The following is a 24336-nucleotide window of genomic DNA, read 5'->3' as shown; positions in this document are numbered from 1 at the left end:
TGCATATCCAAATTTGCCCAATTCCTCGTAAAAGGAAAGAAATCTTTCACGTATAGTCAGTGGGCATACTTGAAGACTGGCTATAAATCAAATCATCTAAATGAACAATTCGTTCAGGCCAGTCTCAACACCCTACACAGTAGGTTAATGGACTGACACCTATCAGAAAAACAACTCTCCCCTGGCTAATACCACGAAGGGCGTTGGATTATATCCGACAGGTGTCAGTGCAGGATTCTTCACTGAAGTTATTCCTGCATATGCTGTTGGCGATACAACTGCCGCAATAGATTTTTCAATTATTGGAACACACTTGCAGACCGGTTTCGGGCTGTTTGGCCACTCGTCAGTGCAAGGTACTTTATGTTGATGATATACACTACCTTGCACTGACGAGTGGCCAAACAGCCCGAAACCGGTCTGCAAGTGTGTTCCAATAATTGAAAAATCTATTGCGGCAGTTGTATCGCCAACAGCATATGCAGGAATAACTTCAGTGAAGAATCCTGCACTGACACCTGTCGGATATAATCCAACGCCCTTCGTGGTATTAGCCAGGGGAGTAGTTGTTTTCTGATAGGTGTCAGTCCATTAACCTACTGTGTAGGGTGTTGAGACTGGCCTGAACGAATTGTTCATTTAGATGATTTGATTTATAGCCAGTCTTCAAGTATGCCCACTGACTATACGTGAAAGATTTCTTTCCTTTTACGAGGAATTGGGCAAATTTGGATATGCAGTTGGTTACCTCGTTCACAGGCAGATGGAGCGACGACAAACCTGTTGTTTGTTGTAGTCTTCAGCTTAGTTCGAGGAATGATACTCTGACGGAATTCGATTTTCAATTATCGGAAATCATCGACTTTATGTTGATGATATACACTACCTTGCACTGACGAGTGGCCAAACAGCCCGAAACCGGTCTGCAAGTGTGTTCCAATAATTGAAAAATCTATTGCGGCAGTTGTATCGCCAACAGCATATGCAGGAATAACTTCAGTGAAGAATCCTGCACTGACACCTGTCGGATATAATCCAACGCCCTTCGTGGTATTAGCCAGGGAGTAGTTGTTTTTTGATAGGTGTCAGTCCATTAACCTACTGTGTAGGGTGTTGAGACTGGCCTGAACGAATTGTTCATTTAGATGATTAGATACTTTGTAATTTTTGAATCCGCCATATCTTGTTGGAATGTTTGATTGGCCGGGATGTAGTGCATCCGTAATTTCCAAAACTGATTTGCATAATTTGGTGACACATTGAATAAAATTATTTTGTGGCAATCAAAAGTAGAAAAAATTTGGTCAAAAGGAGATTATGATAATTGGAGAGATTTGTTTCGGTTCAGGCGATATACGATTTACGCATTATGAGGAAGTGGGGTAACTTTTACTATAAATATAAAAACAGTTTTTTATTTCCTGTTATCAGTTCTTGTGTAGGTGTCATCACTTTTCATGGGAGATGCATTCGATTTATGTAAGTTTTCTCCTCGTCTCAATCTCCGTCACCAATAACGTTTCTGATAGTGAAAGTAATGTTACTTATTGAATTTCAATTAATAAGATTTTATTGGAAATTAGGAATATGAACACTTGTAAACTAAACAATGAGTGATATATTGTATGTTTTTCTTTGTGATTTGTGTATCGAAACAAGATTTACATATTTCAAATTGATGTAACCCAAATTATCTTATAATTTTTTTCTTCATTCGATCATTATTCAGATTTCATACCTTTGATATTTATTCTGGAGCTAATTGGGCGCTGTAGCTTTAGAAACATTCGATAATAAAATTTCTGGTAAATACAATATAAATAATAGTCAATTGCAGTAAATATACTTTGATGTTTGTACATTTCCAGGTATCTATACAACTTTCTATCAGAATATATAAATTGGTCGTCCAAAACATAAAAACATATCTTTATCCTGTTAATATCATACGAGTTCGTAGTGTGAATACTTGAAAATTGGATAATAAGAGCAAACAAATTCAAATAACCCTCCAAGACGTATAATTTTCAGTGCATTTCAAATCACAGTATGAGACAAATTCTTCGGCATTTTTTCAAATATACAGAGTGAGATTCTCTCGATCCAATGCTGACATGTTGGCGAATATTTCGATCAGTTAACTTTTTACCATAGATATCAATCAATACTAACTTCTTGAATTATTGTTCCACCCACTGGGCCAATTTATTATTTTTAATTGAAACATCCAGCTTATAAGTACAGCATTGGATTCCATATTTTGAAGACTCTCAGAGAAGTTTTTACTTTTCAATTTTTTGTGGCATTGCCAAGTTATTTCAAAAAATTATGTCGAATTCAAAAATTTCTACTTGAAAATTTTGGAAAACCGCGTATTTTATCATGAAGAGTAGAAAAAAATACCCCCTGCTAGGTGTAAATTGTTTAGGACTAGTTAATGAGGATCTCTGTGATTATACCGAGTATTTTGAACTTCTGATGCACTATTCGGAACCTTTGGCGTAATGATGAATATTACTAGAGTTTAGTAACACCAAAACGTTATTTTCAATACCTCAACACGTGTTGCAATCACCAAGTGAGCATCTTCAAGAGGAAGATTTAACTGAATTACATACATTATTTATATCTAGATACCTCTGCTGGAAACCTGCGTCTTTAATTAATTTTACATGTTGCCTTATCTTCTAGTCTCAAATTATTAATATTGCCTTTTCTAATAGTCAGGCAATAACTAATAGTGTAACTATTAGGTATTGGTCCACCACAGTTATTCATAATATTATTATGTTCACTTATTTCTACACCCTCATAGGCACTAATTCAATTAACTAAAATCTATGGAATGGTTTTGTTGCAAAACATGATGAGCGACGGCTGATTTTTCTGATCTTCCATATTTTAGGTGTGCTAAGTGTTCCTTATATCTTATTTTAATAAAATCAGCAGTAACCCATCATATTTTGCAAGAAAACCATTCCATAGACTTTAGTTCATTAAGATTAGTTAGACAAGGCAACAACAAGAGGCATCTAGATGCCTATGAAAGTGAAGAAATAAGTAAGCATAATAACGATGGTGGACCAATACCTAATAGTATATTATGCAGCTTGTTGAAATTATATTTCTTCATCAGATTTACCTAACTGTTAGATAAGGCAACATAAAAAATTATTTAAGACAATTAAGACAGAGGTACCTAGCGAAGGTATCTCTGGTATAAATAAGGACAATATTGTATGTAATTTAGTTTAATTTTCCTCTTGCAAATGATCATTTGTTGATCAAAACACGCATCGAGGAGTTAAAAAGGACGGTTTGGTGTTGGGTCTAAACTCCAGTAATATTCCAGTATTTTGAGTTGTGATAACGATAGTCAGGGTGCTTGATATAACCGTTAAAATTGAATTAATTTTCAAACAGTGTTGAATATTTTCTTCTAACGGGAAACTTTGTACCTACTGAAAGCACCTTTCCCTCACTAGAACAAAAATGCTATTCTCTCGCGCGCGGTTAGCAAAAGGCACGTCGAGAGACATCATTTTTGTTCAAGTTAGAAAAGAAGTGTTTATAAAAGATTCATTTCAGGTCAGAGGTTCCAAATTTACCTATTAAATAGGAATACTCTGTATTTTTCAATATGAATGAAGGACTTCATCGTTTCCTCAGATTGTGTACGAAAAATCAATATTTTCCAACTATATTTATTTTTAATATTCGCTGAATCCAGAAAGAATGCATCACAGTCACATAACTCACTCAACTTTTTTTTCAATATTGAAATCAACCACTAGTACTGTAGCATTCTTCAGTAGTTCCACCGGTTGTTTGAAAAAATTGTGGAAACAACTTGAGAAATATCTGTCCAGCTTTTTTCTATAAAATTCAGTTATGCATGGATGATTTCCAAAATGAATGTTCAAATTTGTCAATAATGCTATTTGTTAGAGAGTCTTTAGAGTGCAGATTACATTTATTATCGTGAGTTGGATTGAAATTATCCATGCTTTAGGGAAAGTTACTTTCTGCATACAGGAAAGAACATGATAGAAGAACATTTTATGCCCTAGAACTAGAAATGTCGATTTCGACAAGTTGGTACGTATGTACCCAGTTACGAATGAAGAAAATTTGTCCATTTACTTGAAATCCACCTGTGAGAGCAAAAAATTAGGATTATCCGAAATCAGCGTATCTCGAATGATAAGAGCAGAAAAATGTCATCCAAATGTTGGGAGAAAAGATATAAAACGTGTACAATATTACCGAGGGGGCTTAGGAAATATTAATGAAAAAGGTTTTCATTTTGTGAAAACTAAATAGTGAATCGGCATAACATGCTGATTCACTATTCACATGTATCGGCATAACATGCCGATGCATGAACATTCAAGACCGTTGATCACTAAATGTGCTCTAAATTATCGAACAAATCGAGGATAACTCTTCAACAAAAAATGAAGTAGATACGGCAAGAAGTTTGATAGGTATGAGTGGTTTCTGAAATAGTTTTTTCAATTACTATCGATCCACACTGTTCTCAAGAAACCATTTTCTTCAATTTTTTCAGTGTTGGTTTGGATTGGAAGTAAGGCTATTAAAAAACTCAAATTGCAAGTTATAAAGTACGCAGAGCAGGCCTATAACTCCTTTACAAAACTGGAAGAACATATCAATATTTGTAATACTTATGAAAAATATACTGATATATAAAACCTTCGATAACTCAAGGCCTAATCGAATCAATAAAATGTAGAGACAAGACAAAGTTGAAACTAAATAGGAAACTCAACCCAGAATTGAAAATTGAGTATAAACGACACAGAAATGAACTAGATGAATTATTGAGACTAACAAAAAATTAATATTACAGAAATAAATTGAATGGGAATAGCAGAGACTGTAAAAAAATGGGAAATAATAAACGAAATAACAAACAAATCAATAAAGAAATATAAAATAGGTAACATCAAATTCAGTGGTGAGAAAATGATAATTGGTAAAGATAAAGCACATGCTTTCAATGAATAGTTTACTGACATAGGATTGAAAATGACAGAAAAAATTGATAAATTGCATAACACACCACCAGACTCCTCGAGTAATACATTTTCTGCAAACTCGCACTATCTCACCCGTGTTAATCAAAAAGAGATTATAGAAATAATTTGAAAATTAAAAAATTATTGTGCTTCTGGACCCGACGGCATCAACACAAAACTGATAAAAACATGTCATCTTTATCTGATCGAACCATGGTCAGCTTTGCTTTCAAAACAGAAAAAATACCAACACAATGGAAGTATTCCAGGGTTACTTCCATTTATAAATCCGGAGACAAATCAGAAATGGTCAACTACCGACCGATCTTTGCGATAGGAAATTTCGCGAAGGTGCTAGAACATGCCCTGAAAATACAACTCATAGATTTATTCAATGAAAAATGAAAACAAAGTCATAACAGGTTTCAATAATGATAACAACACAGAATCCGCTATGTTAAATTCAATTTCTCAAACAACAGAGACCCTGGATAATTTTAATAAAAGCCTAGCTGTTTTTCTAGATTGAGCCAAGGCCTTTGATACGGTGTAATTGCTAAATAAAATGTTTACTTACGAAGTTTGAGGCCCGGTAATTGAAATCTTCAAAAATTATTGTCACAGAGCAAACACCCTGTAAAATTGGCAACAGCATCAGTTTTCCTCGTGAAAACTCTATTGGAGTACAACAGGGCACAGTTTTGGAACCGTAATATTTCTAGTGTATATGTCAACAGCATAGCCGAAATTAGAAACTTCATATGCTATCTCATCTCACATGCTGACGATACGGCCATTATTTATAAAGCAGAGACATGTCAACAAGTATACATCGAAGCCGAAGAAAGTTTAAAAAAAATACGAATATCGCTAAATGACAATCTATTCAACCTCAATATCTACAAAGTAACCAACAAACCAATATGTAATTGATTCACATTCATAAACCTACTTGACCAAAAACATTATGTAGTTGTTCAAGTATTGAAAAGGTTACGAAAATCTAATATCTTGGATTAGTTTCGGACCAGTACATAGATGGAATAATCACGTTTCGCATATGATCAAAAGACTCAGGCAATTAGCAAATAAAATGTATAATCTAAGATGTACTTCAACAGAACAAAACTTATTGATAATATATAATTCACTGGTTGAATCAGATACAGAATCACGGTATGTGGGGGGAGAATTCGAGAATATACTGCATAATATTCAAATTATCCAAAATTCTTTGAATAAAATTATTTTTTTGAAATGCAGACGGTTTGATACAAAACAGTTGTATAATAAAACCAAATTACGCCTATATGCATACCATTGTCTCGTTTGGATATTTTCTAATAAATCAAACTATTGCCCGGCAATACTAGATAAGTTCAAAATTAATCACTACCTCGATTCAAGAAATGCCATACAGAAAGAACAATATATTATTTTGCATTGAAATTTTATTATATACTGCCAAAAGAAACAAGGGATATCTCAAACTTCAATATCTATGAAATAAATATTGAAAAATGTATCACTACAAACGATACACTCATTATGACTCTAACGAAAGTTACTGTAAGTCACTAAGGAATCACACATGAAAGGTAATCCTCGTTAATCCTTAGCTCGCAGACGTTTCGACTTCTGAGGGTTGTCGTTCGTATGGGTGCGACAGCTGGTTAACGGAAAACCAGATTTTGAACAGATTTAAACAGATCCTACTATATTATATTGTCTGACTGCATTACGTATCCATGTTGATAAAAAAACAACCTACTATTCAAAAAATGTATTCCACCAACTTTCTATGCTCTTCATGTTGCCTATTGTTTTTTTTCTCTTTCAATCAGTAGCTGATTTTGCCTTTTTTTCGTTTTCACATCTTTAATGAAATAATTCACATGTCGTACTGTACCAAATATTATTGAAAGTGTTCTGTGAAGAGGGCCACAAGCGCTTGGTTTGAGAACTATTTTTCTTCGAACGGGTCAAATGACCCGACTATTAAAAATGTATCTTCTTATTGAACCGAAATAAACTGAAACCGAAATCTGTAACAACCATATTATCCACATTGGACAGTTGAGGAAAATCACCAGATTAACTAGACAAAAGTGATCTAGATAGATTATTTCACTCGGAAATACATTGTTTTGAAATGTTATTTTATTGTGAGAATGAGTGATTATTGTCATTATCACTTCATAATCTAGATACTGGTGAAAACTACTACTACCTAATGAAAAGCAATGGATTTGGTTTCAATGAATTATAATGGCGTTCGATGGCGAGTACAGAGTTGACTTAGCGAGTAAAGGAACTACTTCTTCATGAGATTTACGAAAATACATTTCAAAACTTAAACCGTGAAATCATTGATATTTAGGTACTGTTAGCTGTGCTCACTCTATAATATGTCACTAGATCCAGTTTCAATGAATGAACATTAAGTACGAGGTGATTAAAGATCATTTTTTTCTGGTACTCAACAAATTTATTTGATTATAATTCGAAATCAGTTTTACGATGAAATATTCAGGAAAATTTTGGTTTTTCGTCCAAGTCAAAAATTTTGAGTCTCTATTGAATTGTTGAATTATTACCATTTCAAAATGTATGAAATTCAAACGATTTTCTCGAATCACCGATATATCGCTCACAAAATTCAGAACATCAGTAATAGTCATGGTGATCCTCACTAACTTCTCTTGGAAACATCTCACCCAGTTGCTGTAAATTGTGTCGATTTTTCAAAAATAGTCCGCAAAATATATAATTTTGGAATAACTTGACAATGGCGCAATGCGTTGGTTCGAATACATTATCAGAAAGCATAAAGAATATGAAATGAATTGATCTTGTATATTGGGTTATCCACGCGGGAATACCACAAAAAGTGAATCTTGTTGATTCACCCTGTATTTGAAATCTCATTTCCATAATAGGTGTGTCAACAATTTCGATAGCAGTTTGGCGACTGATACTTGCTTATATTTAAAAATATCAACAATCTACAAAATAAACAAATATTTTATAGAAAGATTATCATTATTATTTTGTATAAAAATAGGTAATTACAAACCTACATTAATAGTTATCTCTAACATCAGTAATTTCGACTAGGATGTCTTGAATTTCTTGGAATTGATTTAGTTAATTAAGGTCCAAGGCCCCAGATTGTTTAGAAATTACTGACGATATATTATCTTTCTTTACATATACACGTTTAGTATGTGATCGAAATGTTTGTTGAATTGATTAACTAACATAGTTGGTTAATATGCGCCGAAAAGGTTGTAGTTGTTCCAAACAATCGAAAATATCAGACGAAGTTGTGAGAAGATCCAGCAGAAAATATAGTATGTATTCGATATTTTGCTTGTAGAAATCTGGACCGGATTGAAGAATGTAGTAATTTGAGAATATTTAGAGATAATATTGATTCCTCGAATAGAGAATTAGTCGAAATCATTGTCCCCGATAGTCATAATGAGTCCTGTTATCATCAATACATACGGTATAGAGTATAGTAACTGCAATTGTGAAATCGTTTTATGCAACATTGGAAATTTGACTCAAATCTCAACTAGTGCATCCGCGTTAGGAATCACACGTTTAAAGGTAAGACCTCGTTAGTCCTTAGCTCGATAACTTCTGAGAGTTGTCGTTCGTACGGGAGCGACAGCTGATTAACGGAAAAACAGATTTTAAACAGATTTTTCAAATATCTGCACATAAATAGTTCTCATAATCTGGCACTAACTGAAATCAAAGTGCGGTAACAAACTAGGTCAATTTTCGATGTTCAGACTACGATTTACTCTTCCGATTCGAAGATAACTTCGGAATATCGGAGGACACTATTTTCTCCAGTTGCAAACACCATCGTCAGTCGTCAGCATGGCAACGTTTGATGATCCTTCGATAAACGTGAATAACTCTACAATTATACAAACCCGTTGAGATGGAATATATAGGCGAATCTTTCCAGAGATAAGCCACGAGGTAATAAATATAGTTTCGAAAACTAAAAAACACGCTTTTAAAGAACATCGAGCTAAAAAGTTAAAAATATTTTTTAAGTAAGCTTCAAACGATAACGAACGACAAATACTAGTATTATTGTGAAAAAAGCGACGGGCGCTTGATATACAAAAAATATGGCACAAAGCGCCGACGCTTTTTTCACAATAATAGGTACTAGTATTTTTCGTTCGTTATTGTTTTAGGCTTATTTGTTTTTAAATTATATTTATTTTTAATTTTTTGTTTCGTATGCTATAAAAGCGTGTTTTTTAGTATTTTTCAACTTCATTTCAGCCGTATATTGTTTAGAAAAAATGACCGTTGATATTTTCCGATTCCGGAGAGGGAGCCTGTAAATCAGCTACGAAGCCCAAGGAAGGCAGCAGGCGCGCGTGTTAATAAAAAAAATTCTTTTTTCAAATGAAGGAATACATGTAAAGTGAGTTCAAATCATATCAGATAGGTTACGTACAGTGCCATCTGCCCGCGAATAGATCAAGCACTAAAGTCGATATATCAAGAAGGTAACGTACAGCGCCATCTGCCCGCGAATAGATCAATCAATAATATCGGTATATCAAGAATGTTACGTACAGTGCCATCTGCCCGCGAATAGATCAAGCAATAATGTCGATAATTATGTCAAATACAGATCCCGTGCTTGAAAGTTACAAACAAACATACATCATACAGGTGAAGCTAAAGAAAGCGTGTTAATTGAAAAGAGACAGTGAACAAATTACGTGAGATAGATAATTCAGAAGTTCAATTGATATATTGGGTTCAGTTGTCATTCAGAATTATTAGGTAAACTAAGTTCACATGAGTGTTCTACTATCCAGCGATAGTTTATAACATTCGTACAATAGACACCTTGGAATATGAAATAATACTGTAAGAAAAACAATGGGGCAGATCTAGGTGTATGGTGAATACAAAAACAAATAATGACAATGACATGGCATGAATGGCACATATTTCTGGTTTCTTGTGAGAACAAGAAATTCAAAAGAGCAGAAAGGCAAAGCAAGAATGGAAAAGGAAATGAAACCACAAAGTATTGCTATCCATAATAATTGCTCTAGGTATCTTAGTATTGCTTAGATACCTAGAGCAATAATAACTCAACTCAAAAAAAGGAAAAATGAAAGACGGTTAGTCCGACTACTAAACTCGAACCAGTCTAGACAAATAGAAGACGAAAGGTTGAATATCGACATTCAGTCGCGTAATAAAAACCAAAAATGAATTGACTAAGCTGTGCGAACGAGTCATGGTGAACATGAAAACTTGAACTTGAACAAAATGGTGAAAAAAATAAAAAGGTTACGGAAGAGATGAACAGGAACTTGGACGAAGTTTTCAGTCACTGTTGAAGTTTTACTGGGGTTGTTCGATCATAAACTCTCAAGTCAATTTCTAATAATGATGAAGATTAACACGAACCTCATTGTGTGGCACTACATATCTGCCAAATAGAAAACTCTTTGAAGGTTGAAGGTTGGAATGCATTGCACAACCAGCTAATGGGGAATGCACTGCTGTTATAGATCTCTCTTATCAGTGGAAAAAACACTTACTCAAAATTTTATAATTCCACTACCATTACGAACATACATGGTTCATTAGCAAAAGCGATAAAAAATAAACATTCATTTGAATTTTCATTCAACTTTCCCAAATGAAAAACGATCCACTATTTGTACCGTACGATCCGACTCAATTCAAATATATCGAAGACTAGCATCCCGACCTGGCTTCGCACGGGTAGAAGAACATATAGGCCTACTCTTTTTTTTTGGTCAGTGTCACATCAGCTTGTTCATGAAAAAAGTTTCGGTTTTTACTCTTATCGTATACCTTTGAAGATTTTAGGTCTGAAAGTTTCGCCCTCTATAAAGTTATAGAAAAGTCCAAAATATTTAAGAGTATTCGAAAGCATTCCATAATATTCCAAAGTATCACGGAATATTCTAGAATATAAAATTGAATTATATGATGTGAAGGCCAATTATTACACAAGAAATACATGAGATAATTGACGAATTCATTGGAAGATGATGAATATCGTATCTGCCTAAATAATTTTTCAATTACCATTGCCAATGTCTCGCGGACTTTTTTGTAGACCTAGAAAAGAAGAACTATGTTGTGAACGATAATTTGTGAACTCAAAGTGGTTAGGCAGCGTCTCAGATGAAAGCTCGCAGAGTAGCGTAATCGTCCCAACTTTTCATGGATAACATCGTCATATTTTGATCAATTCAGAAAAAACAATAATGATATTTACACATGAACATTTCTCATGAATTACTGCGTCCGTTCGTGGAAACTATATAATTTTTCAATAATAAAATGTTTTGGAAAAAGAGGCTCCCCAAGGCGGTCAGTTTTTCGGCTCTGGTTGAATACTATTGATAACAGACTTGGCTGGAATTGTCATATTGAACAACTTAGACATAAACTTTCTAGTACGCTATTTTTACTTCGGCAATTGAAGAGATATGTTAATCATGATACACTGAAAAGTACCTAATTTTCACTTTTTCATGCTCATATGAGTTACGGTATCATAATGTGTGGTAACTCCTCAAAGTCACTGCAAATTTGTCGAATACAAAAAAGACCCTGAGAATAATTTTAAATTGTAATAGCAGAGAACATTGTCGTCCTTTATGTGTTCGCCTCAAAATTTTATCGCTACCTTACTTAAACATATATGAGACTCTTATAGAAATACATAGACAAACAAGAAATTTGGTAACACAATCTCAAGTACATTCCTATGATACGATCAGACTATATCAGAACTCCCAGGTACAGGCTTACAGTCTCCCAAAGAAATTCACCAGACTATCATGTGTATAATATATTACCATCTGATATCAAGTCACTCAATATAATTTCCTTTCAAAAAAAAAAAATATTTCTTTTGCAGCACTGCTTCTATTCAGTGGTTGAGTTTAAAGAATATTTGCAACATCTTGAAGTGCCTCTTTGAACACTCCTTTCAGATCCCATTCGCTCGACTATGTTTTCTCAGAAGTGCTCCGATAAATATTTTCATTTTTTAAATCAGAATGATCAGAAATATACTCAACGTAGGAATTTTTATTTGTCGCTACTATGTCCTTATAGGTACTTTAATATATTTTTAATGTATCTTTATGTATTTTCAATCTAACTGACTTGCTATAAATTTAGTTTTGTATATAACATAGTTAAATAAATATTCTATTCTATTCTATTCTATTCTATTCTATTCTATTCTATTCTATTCTATTCTATTCTATTCTATTCTATTCTATTCTATTCTATTCTATTCTATTCTATTCTATTCTATTCTATTCTATTCTATTCTATTCTATTCTATTCTATTCTATTCTATTCTATTCTATTCTATTCTATTCTATTCTATTCTATTCTATTCTATTCTATTCTATTCTATTCTATTCTATTCTATTCTATTCTATTCTATTCTATTCTATTCTATTCTATTCTATTCTATTCTATTCTATTCTATTCTATTCTATTCTATTCTATTCTATTCTATTCTATTCTATTCTATTCTATTCTATTCTATTCTATTCTATTCTATTCTATTCTATTCTATTCTATTCTATTCTATTCTATTCTATTCTATTCTATTCTATTCTATTCTATTCTATTCTATTCTATTCTATTCTATTCTATTCTATTCTATTCTATTCTATTCTATTCTATTCTATTCTATTCTATTCTATTCTATTCTATTCTATTCTATTCTATTCTATTCTATTCTATTCTATTCTATTCTATCTATTCTATTCTATTCTATTCTATTCTATTCTATTCTATTCTATTCTATTCTATTCTATTCTATTCTATTCTATTCTATTCTATTCTATTCTATTCTATTCTATTCTATTCTATTCTATTCTATTCTATTCTATTCTATTCTATTCTATTCTATTCTATTCTATTCTATTCTATTCTATTCTATTCTATTCTATTCTATTCTATTCTATTCTATTCTATTCTATTCTATTCTATTCTATTCTATTCTATTCTATTCTATTCTATTCTATTCTATTCTATTCTATTCTATTCTATTCTATTCTATTCTATTCTATTCTATTCTATTCTATTCTATTCTATTCTATTCTATTCTATTCTATTCTATTCTATTCTATTCTATTCTATTCTATTCTATTCTATGCTATCCTATCCTATCCTATCCTATCCTATCCTATCCTATCCTATCCTATCTATCCTATCCTATCCTATCCTATCCTATCCTATCCTATCCTATCCTATCCTATCCTATCCTATCCTATCCTATCCTATCCTATCCTATCCTATCCTATCCTATCCTATCCTATCCTATCCTATCCTATCCTATCCTATCCTATCCTATCCTATCCTATCCTATCCTATCCTATCCTATCCTATTCTATTCTATTCTATTCTATTCTTATCCTGAAAATAATAGCGTTTTTTTCAACACTTCCGGCTATACCGGAAGTTGTTGCCAACTTCCCTGATTCAAATGGAACATCCTGTATATTTTCACATTTTTGAATACTTGGCATAACTCTAATGTGAGTTACCCTGTACCAAAAATGAATCAATTTAGATATATTCATTCGTTTACTCAAAAAAATTGGTATTAGTTTTCCGAGTGATTTTACCACATGATTCAAAAGTTTGATAGAATATATAAACATACTATTGAAGACTCATCAGAATATTTCATTCTATCGCCCTGAAAAAGTAACATTTCCAAAATGTTATACAAGGTGACTAACTCTGAAAATTGAAAATGGCCAGTTTTTTCGAAAGTAACACCCTATTTTTTTAAATAGTTTTTGGAATCTCGAGATGACTCATTTCCTATATCAAAAATCAACCGTTCACGAGATATTTCAGTTTTTCGTGAAACAATAAAAAATGTGCCTGTTCACCATAAAACTACGGGCTACGAACAGTTACAGAAAGTTTATTGATTTGCCGTTATGGTTTTCGTTCAGGTGAATGGATAACGATTCAAGAAATGTTTATACTTATTTTTATACATAACGAAGCAAAAATTAAAAAATATTGCATTTTCTTTCTACGGAAAATATTAAAATCATTTCAAAATATGTTCGAAGATATTTCTGTTAACTTTCAGGCATTTATTAACTCTATTCATCAAATTGTTATTTACAGCAGCACTGATTTCATCGGCATCTAGGGCATTGAATACTTCTAAAACTTTTCTAACTATATTCTACCCACTTGTTGCATAATCTGCATATACAATATTTCTAACACATACACTGAATTCATAGGATACACATCGGCTTAACGAGCTGACCAAAGGTACGGCCAGTTATTGACAATCCACCTATCATAAAATAATTCATCGAGTGATACCTACGCCTATGGTCCGTAATTATGAGGCGGTGCTCCATCCTGTTGGTACCTACCAAATATTTTCAGAATCTTCAATTGATTTATTCACTGCAACTCTCACATTTTGTAGTATGTTACAGTATCCTTCACCATTCAAATTTACATCATGGATGTACAAACACATAATTCTATTGTGCTTTATAACACAACAAACTTCAATACTCCTACTCTCTTGGAAATGTCAGTCATGGGTGAGGTGTAGATTTTCATCAGCCCAAAAATAAATATTATTACGACTGAATGATTCACTTTTCGTAAACTCAGCATCATAACTTTATATAGTTTCTTAAAGAGGATGACTTTTTATCAGCAACCATTCACAAAACTAAGTTCGACGAGGCAACTTCGTGTCTTTCAGATGATATTTGACCGGTTTCCATTTATGCTTTTTCAAAATGCGTTTAGCGGTTCTGGTTCAACTGATAGGTTTTTGTCATGATCTTACAAATACGCATCCGGATGAGCAGCAAAATATCCAAGAACATCTTTTTCCAGATCATTGTCTATCTGAGGCTTCCGTTTGGTTATTTTCGCAAAAAATGATCAATGATTTGGTTTGGGTTTTTCCGTATACTTTTTGGCAAATAACCTGCATGTCCGGTCGATAATTCGAGTACATTCACCATATATAGATAGATTAGATAGATATATTTTTATTCAGGTTTATATCAGTATTACAAAGGGAATATAAATACATATCAAGTGAACGATGTAGATGTAGAATATTCTATTCCTAGCAGTCTGAAGTCATCTAAACTAAGCTTGTATTGCGTACCTCAGGCTGCTCAATTTTATCTGAACATAAATGATATAAGTACTGATGCACTAATGCTATCTAACTAAAAACGTAACTTAGTTTTAGAAAACAGTTTGAGTAGAAATATATGTAGTAATGGATATGAATATGTAGATATAAATATTGATGTTGAGGATCAAGGTAGAGTATACACTGATGGAGATTCCTGATTCAGTCGTTCTCAAAGATATTTTCCAGTTGGTTATAATGGTTCTTAATAAACAGTTTCATTTCATTCCTAAGTGTTTTTCTGGCTATTGATATTTTTTATATGTGTAGATAGCTGACTGTATAGTTTAGAACTGAATTGAGTGACGAATTTTTGGTTGTGAGTCAATCTGCAAATGATATATTTATAACTTGGTTTGACATCATTCGTGTATTCTGCGTGTAATAGATTATATTAATCGGTTCACTCATTGTTCATAGTAAGCATTCATAGGCGTATATTTTTCTTCTGTTTAATAGGCCAGTTTCTTCATATAAGGACTCAGTTGAATATCTTCGAGTTTTTCTGAACATCATTTCAATTGAAGTGTTTTGAATTATATCTAAATTATATCAAACAATGATACAATGGCGTACAATTAGCTCAACCAAGGCGTTATAAACCAGCAACATAACGTCCCTTCTAAGAATAATTTGGAGTAGATAAAGTTCATAAAGAAGCGTTCGAAGTCTTTTCACTGCATATTTTACATGATCGTCTCAGCGTAGTGATTGATCAATCATGGGTTAAGATGCCGTTTTAGCGATGGTCATTTATCTCGCCATTGTGCATGATCTAATCAAGAGGGATTTAACTTCAGCAAAAATTCCTGTGACTTCAGAACCCAAAGGTACACGTCAAGACGACGGAAAACGGCCTGTAGGTATGACAGTTGTTCCATGGAAAAAACGGTAAATCTGTTGTGATACATTAGCAACTTGCCATTTTCCTGCTACTTCTGCGGAAGCCGGTGCTGCTGCCTCTTTAGGAGAAAGTTCCAAAATACGGAAATATCTGAATTTGGGAAATGATTATATCTTTCGCCCAATTGCTGCTGAAACTTTTGGTGTTTTTGGCTCTGAAGCCTTATCTTTCATCAATGAAATTAGAAAAAAGGTAACCAATGAAACCCATGAATCAAAAAACACATCTCTTCTCATTGAAAAAATTAGTATAGCCATCCAAAGAGGAAATGCAGCTTCGTTTTTTGGTACTCTTTCTGATTCTAAAAAAATTGATGAAATCTACATGTTTCATGAAATCCAACTTCATAAAAAAAAGAGAGGTAATAACAAATCACTTTATGGAAATAAAACAAAAGCAAATGGAAAAAATACTTTTTTCGCAGCAAAATTTCAAAATGGTTTTCAAAGAATTGTCCAGTAATAAATTCCTCAATCAAAACCCTTGGGCTAAATGGGTTGAAAAATATTGGTATATTGGTTATTGGAATATTTGAAAAAGAATGAATTCATGAAAGATATCAATACTAGTATTTCTAGTATGGAGGGTGCTTTAATGGAAGCGTTTGCAGAAATTATCAAGGAGTTGTGGTCAGAAGATTCACAGTCTCCTTAAAAAATCAGATTCAAAGTTATGCTGCTTGATTTATGGGTAATGCCAATCAAGTCGCCCAGGAGTTCCTTTGTTATCTTTCAGAAAGTTCACATGAAGACGTTAATATAATCAATGAAAAACCTAAACCAATCTTAACGGAGATTGACGAAAAATTGAGCGACAGTGGAAATGTACAAGAGTCATGGCTCACATATTTGAGGATGCATAACTCTAAGATTGTAGATAATTTCTTCGGTCAATTGACATCCATGATGAAATGCACACACTGTGGACACTCATCAGTAACCTTTGATCTTGTCTTTCTTCATACCACGAAGAACCGACCAATTGAGTTTCTGGCAATGCAAGGAAAGGAGATAATGCACAAAGTCCATATCAATCCACAAGTTTTCCCATATTTTAGTAATTCATTTACAAAAATTCTCTTCAACGGAAAGATTTAGAGACAAATTGAATGTCATCGAATTTCCTCTAGCAGGATTGGATATGGACAATTTTGCAGCAGAAAATGTGGATTTTTGTTGTTATAATCTATATACACTTCAGGATCACAGTGTGACTACTTACAGAGGGCATTATACAGCATACTGTATAGGCTTGTATACTCTGGCACGTGGTACAAAGACAACGATTCACACTTGTCACCAATTTCACCAAAATCGCTTGTGAGTGCAGGAGCATACATTCTCTTTTATGAAAAGGATGGATCAAACTCGCACCTCTGAGATAACTGAGGAGAAGTTTCTTCATACTCCTGTACCAATATATTTGATATTTATAAAAAAAGTACTTAGTTAATTCTATTTTTCTTATTTCAGGGAGGAGTTATTAGAATTTTCTGAGCAAGTTGATTTGTGAATAGGAAGTATCGTTTGTTTTGGCTGAACATTTTTGTGGACGAGAAAGTTATGAATTTTGTTTTGTCTAGATTGAGGCTCAGTAGGTTAGTACTTAGCCAAGAGTGAATTTGTTTCATGCCAATTCCTGCCATCTAAATTCCATGTTTTACCTACGAATGTTACAGCCGTTTCATTAGCGTAAGACGTTAAATTTCCTTCGAAATTTTTAATGTTGAAAATATTATTTTCATACAGTAAAAATAGTATAGGCTCCATGACAGTTCTCTGTGGTACATCTCTGGCAATAGGCAGTGGATGACCATAAGAATTATTTATTATTACTCTCTGTATTCTGTTTGATGATTATTATTTGAATAAATTCAATTCAACGCCTCATCTCTGAAAGAGTATGTTCGACAGTGTCAATCGCCTTTTTCAGGTCTGAAACTACAGTTACACATTTTTTCTGACCCTGAAAGCAATTGGCTACCTTATTTGTTAGTTCAAAAATAGTTTATGTTGATAAGTTTTCCCTGAATCGATAATGGGAGTTGGATATAAGTTTATTGCCAAGAAAGTTTACTACTCTGTTCATGACGATTATGGGTCTATAGTTGTTTGTTTGTCTCCAGATTTATAAATTGGATTGTGATGGATGCTTTAAAGGTAGTCGGGATCTTTCCAGACAGAAAAATTGAGTTCAGAATGAAGCATAATGGTTTTATGAGATATATGTGTTATTTCTTAATGAATGATATTGTAATTTTGTCAGGACCTAAAGAAGTCAATTCAGATATTATCTTTATGATTTTATTTTCTGTTACCGGGTGGAGGAATAGAGATGTTGGTTTATCTATTCTGTTCAACATGGTTTCACCTACATTTATAAAATAGTAATTGAACTCGTTTGCTACTTCTTCATCCGTTTGCTATCTGCCTTGTTAGTTCGGTCTGGTTTTTCAACATGGTACGTACTTTATTTGCCTGCTTTCCTCAATTCATAGAGGCATTTTATTGGTAAAGTTCGCGTAGAGTATTCTCGATCAAAATCAAATTCAAAAAATATTCATTCTTATAACCTAAATGGGACATTTTATTCATGAATTCATACAATACACTTATAGAAACAACACTATCAATAAATCAACATCAAATTTCATTTGTTTCCATAGAATTTCTATCATATCAAACGACTGGAGTACTCATAAACGAGCAATACGAAAATTCCATCCAATACCCTAGACGCCGTTGGAATCAGCCGAGCTGTAAATGACAATTTGATAGAGTCAACAAATAGATGAAATTAAATGAAAAAGTCTTTAAACAAATTTCCTAATAATTTTTATATTTTGTGTCTAAAGACAATATACTCTATTAATGCACAAGTTTCATTTTTTCAAGAAAAACTCAAATATCTGGTGAATAGTTGATTTTGGATATAGAATATGTTTCATTGAGATAATTTGAAATCATCTCCGAATTTCAAAACTGACCAGAAATACAGGGTGTTCCGTTTGATAAAACTGAGTCATCAATTCCTAACACCTTGTATAACATTTTGGAAATGTTACTCCTACAATGTAATAGAATGTAGTATTTTGGTGAATAGTATCTAATTTGCGTATTTTATGAAACATGTGGATTTTATGAGGGAATAACTCGAGAGTCGAATACTTCGTTTTTTTTTTTTTGAGTAAACAAGTGAATATATCGAGAACGGTTCATTTTTGATGTATGATGTATTACATAAACTCACTTCAGAATTATACCAGGAATTTAAAAATATGAAAATATACAGAGTGTTACGCTTTAGTTGAGGAAGCTGGTACTAACTTTCGGTGTAACCAAAAGTGTTGGAAAAACTCCATTATTTTCATTCGATAAAGCATATTGAAAAAATCTATATTACCCCAAGACCGTGTAAAGACCGTTTGTTTTCTATTCTGATTACATTTTGAATGAATCTTTATAGGGATTCGTTCATGTCGACAATGGAGTCTTTGTGCAATAAAGTTTTCGAGATAGTTTTCCAAATGAATATAATCATATAATCAACATAAATTACCATTTCCACAGTCAATTGATTGTTCTATTTGTTAGTTGTTTTTCTGAAGAAATTGAGAAATATGAAATAAATTTGATTACAAAAAAATAATTTATCATTTATGCTCATTATATGGTAGAAATAGAATTTTCAACTGACCTTCCATTCAGACATGATTCATGAATACAAGCGGATTATTATACTATTATAACATACCGATGAAAAGATTGGATATTGTTAATAGATACAGAATTATTATCAGAATTCTTATGAATTTTATATGACCAAGTGTATATGTGTATATTGAAACGGCAAGGATTATAAATCCATTGTACACTAGGATTTGGAAAATATTATTGAGAAAAAGAAAACACAAGGAATTGATGTTCAAATATTGGTTGAAGCAAATAACACTGTACTAATGATTCTTAATTTTTTATTCAGGTTACAGTTGGTTCCTGTTTTATAATCTTCGGTTACGGTGTAGCTTTGGATGATCCAAAGAGTGCACGTATACTCAAATATGATTTCGACAACATAGGAGAAGGACCATATCACTTCAGGTAAATATATCTAATATTGATCATTGAAGCTTGTCTGTTTTCTAGATATAGTATATCATGAATTGAAAACAAAAATAGCATAAGAATGTGAAACAGTGAAACTATAAATAACGAGATGTTCGGATGGCACATTTTTTTTAAGTTGCAGCAAAATCTTCTGGGAAAACCCACAGCAGCATTTTGACAAGGGAGTCATTACCGTCCGAATTATCATATATCTGACAGAAAACGGTATATGAATGCTTGGTCCAACAACTGCCATGCTAAAAAAATAAAATAAATCATTCACCTCAAAAAAGGTATAATCACTCCAGAGCATAATTATGACCGGAATCAGAACTTGTTTTCAAATGGCATACCATTGCAAATATGTTTGAATGAAGCAGTGATATTCTCTTCAATGACAGTATTCTCCGTAATTTTTTTTGACAGAGAAAAATACAATCTTATTTCTTTCTTTCCCAAAAAGGAGTTGTACTATTGGAAAATGTACTATTGGAAAATATCGTCATCGATATTACATTTCCTCAATTTGTGATTTTATTAAGAGCCCCAACATGAACCAGTGAAAACCCGTATCATGAGATTATAACGTTCTTCTCTTCGAATTATGTATCCTGAAAAGCCGTATGCAATTGTCAAATTATTATTTTTTCTGCTGTGGAATAAAGAAGAACATCGGTCCACCAAGGACTCCAACAATTCAAAAACCTATTCTGTGATCATTATTGGAGTTCTAAAGGGTTCGACAGAGTTCATCTCCTTCTATGCAATATTCAAGATCGAAAACTCCAAGGAATGAGCGTGATGGTATGAGGATATACCAGGAGATTCATTATTTCCTGGTATATCTTCAAAACCGTAGGAGTGCCAAACATAATTATGAAATATTCGTTAGGCCGCATAATGTGGGAATTCATTATGCGTCCTGGCGAATATCATCAATAGTGTCATCTTTTGGAACAAATAACTAATGCCGTAATCCATTTTCGAGTTTGCTGAATACAGTTCAAAATCAAGTCATATTCTAAGCAGTCTATGAATTATACGCTTATAAAATTAATTATAATATTGTTCATTTATTTCAGTTTCGAAACCAGTGATGGAATTTCCAGACAAGAAGTTGGTGAAATAGCAAATGCTGAAACAGAACATGAATTTGTGAAAGTACTTGGTTTCTTCTCGTATCTAGGACCTGATGGGGTGAGATACGAAGTACGGTATACTGCAGACGACCAAGGGTTTCATCCAGAAGGAGACCACATAAAGGTACCGCCATTTGTTCCGTGGATTCATCATCATCATCACAATGTTAATGATAACAATGATGATCATCATGATCATAATGATCATCATGATCACCGCGACCGTTATAAGCATCCTCACCATGATGGTCCAAGGAAAATTATTGGGTCTTCAAAGAAGACAGTTGTGCCCAATTTGGACATTTCAGGAACTTCTCCAAAACGGTAACTGAGTTTTCAAGATTGCCCACACCCATTGCACCACATCTACATTACGGAGAGGAAAGAACTCCTAAAACGTTGAACCGAGATAGTTTCTACAGGTTTATCCCAAATGCTGTAGGAGAATATTCGAGCTCTGATTCCCCGAAAGCTATGACTCCCCAAACAATTAATGAAGATTATGTGAGAAATGTTTTTCCAACCACTCCAAAGCCACCCCAACCAAATTTGATTTTCCATTCAACTCCAGGTACCATAGCGAAACGTCCGTTGTCCCCTGCTCCGATATCGCCTCGTACAATAGTTGATAATCAGGTAATTGATACTTTTCCTAGTACACCTGAACCATATCCCATTCTCCATTCAACTCCAATTGGTGTCAGCGAATATTATCCATCCAGTTCACCAAGCTCTGATCTTCAACAAAATGACGGAAGTACGCCAAAGCCTCCGAACCAAGAGTTTATTTCCAGTTCGACTCCAAAGGCTCATATTCCTGTGGGATACTTTTTACCAAGGCCGGTGAGTTCGCCTCTCCCTGAAACTGATGAAAGCAGAGCTTATATACCGCCAGTAACGTCTCCGAAACCATTTGTTTGATGAGAAGAATTTTGTGGTTAGAATGTGTGTAACTTTTTTGTAGAAAGGTACCTAATTCAAAATAGTATGTGCAGAAATAATAATATGTGCAGAAATGCTGTGATGAATGTATGTAAAGTGAGTCATTTGGTAAAAATACGATTCAAGTTATTGAAAGACATGGACTGACGTTCTCATTAATGTATCATGATTGTTTTCAATTACGCCTCAGAAGAAAGATGTTCAGTCGCTTTTTGAAATTGTACTTATTATACTTTGAATCATTCTTTTCGATTTTGTCAAGTATTCTTTTCGAATGTGGATTAACAGAAGAGAAGTAACAGTCAAAGCGATTTTGACTGTTACTTCTGAACATTTTTCATCGAAACTACTTGAAGTTCATTTTAAGTATCATTAACATAAAAAATCAATATGAATAGAAAATGGATACATGTTTTGTAAACTTTCATCTGGATTGTGTTACTACAAAAGCATATAACCATTCCAAAGAATAGGTTAAGAATAATTTTATCATGCACTCAATTGTAGAAATTATTACTATTTTGAGTTGAAGCCACAACTCAGGATGATATTGATTGGAAAAATATTCAATTTTGAACAGAATTTTGTTCTTTTTTCGGTATCACATATTTTCCAGTTTTTGGCCTGTATTTTCTATCATCAGATGGAGATTTGTTTTTGTGTTGAGAAATTTAAATCTCCACTGAATATTTTAGCAGAATATCTTTCTTAGTTTTTGTTCCCATCAGTTGATAATCACTTCACTTCTTTATTCGAATACTTTATTTTATTTTTGTTGAATGTTATTGTGAATATACAAATATATTATTTTTATATAAAATACATTTGTTTTTGTTCCCTCTCTCCGTTGCCTTTAAAAAGATCTCATTTGCTACTTTTGATTGAAGTTTTCTCAATGATACATCACACACGTTAATTTATATACATCATCTGCAGAAAAATTAGACGTATCAACCTATTTATGCTCTAATATTCAACAAGAGGAGAATAACATTCAGATGAGAATCTTCTACACGTATACTTCCAGAAATATTCGATCTTGAGACAGATTTTTGAATTAGTTATGTGAAAGTTACTATTGCTATTGTATTATCTTACAGGAAACAATTATGCAAAAAACTCATCAATACAGTTTATTTTATGATTTTTCACTATAAAGGGTTTCAAAAAAATAAAGTATATTATTAACGCTCGAGGAAGCGTGAGAAACACGTGACACGATTTTTGTAAACCCCTTTCGCTATACACTAGCTTCCTCGAGCGTTGATAATGTTTATTATTAACGCTTGAGGAAGCGTTGAGAAACACGTGTCGCCGTTTTTGTGAAACCCGGTATAGTGAAAATCATACAATAAACTATATTATTGACTTTCAATATGGATTTCTATCAAGTTTCGGCCAGTTCTATTCAACTATTATGCAAAAATTAATTTATGGGATTTTCATTGGATTGAAATTCAAGCTCAATAATCTGTATTGATTACTCAATACTTACGTATAATGTGAAATTTCGTATAGTTATGGAATTGGCCGCGGTGGTAGTGCGCCCGACTCACGATCGGAAGGCCGTGGGTTCGATTCCCGCCTCGACCAGATATTTTTCTCGAAAGAATTTATCTGGTTGAAGCTGGGATGATTCTGCAAACGATGAGAAATTGGCCGCTATAAAATTATATTTGACAGTTATGTTTCAGTCATAAAATAAGTGATTCATAAAGTAGGAACGTTTTCAATAATATCCGTGCTTCAAAATGAATAAGTCAATGAATATAGTCGTTAACACATAAATGTATATGATATCTTCTTTTATTGATACCAATATTTTCAACCTTTATTTGTGTAAAAATATTGATCAATCCACATACTTTTCAACTCTTCTGATACAACACGATAATTTATTTTGATATCGGTTATGATCATTATTTTGCCTGGTGGGTTACTG

At 33.0% G+C, this 24336-nt stretch overlaps 1 protein-coding gene across 1 annotated transcript; it reads left to right on the top strand.

Moving 5' to 3' along the window:
* The first annotated feature begins 1374 nt into the window (after positions 1–1374).
* On the top strand, positions 1375–23214 carry LOC111507207 (uncharacterized). Its single transcript, XM_074173872.1, is given in 4 exon segments — positions 1375–1479; positions 20189–20307; positions 21396–21772; positions 21775–23214. Coding segments are annotated over 4 exon segments (1110 nt in total). The 5' UTR covers positions 1375–1464; the 3' UTR covers positions 22374–23214.
* The last annotated feature ends 1122 nt before the right edge of the window (positions 23215–24336 follow it).

The sequence above is a fragment of the Leptinotarsa decemlineata genome, unplaced genomic scaffold (genome assembly GCF_025532065.1).
Source record: "Leptinotarsa decemlineata unplaced genomic scaffold, Ldec_3_MD MMD2_tig00000505_RagTag_RagTag, whole genome shotgun sequence".
NCBI classification, from domain to species: Eukaryota; Metazoa; Arthropoda; class Insecta; order Coleoptera; family Chrysomelidae; genus Leptinotarsa; species Leptinotarsa decemlineata.
This window is presented reverse-complemented; position numbering and strand designations above follow the sequence as displayed.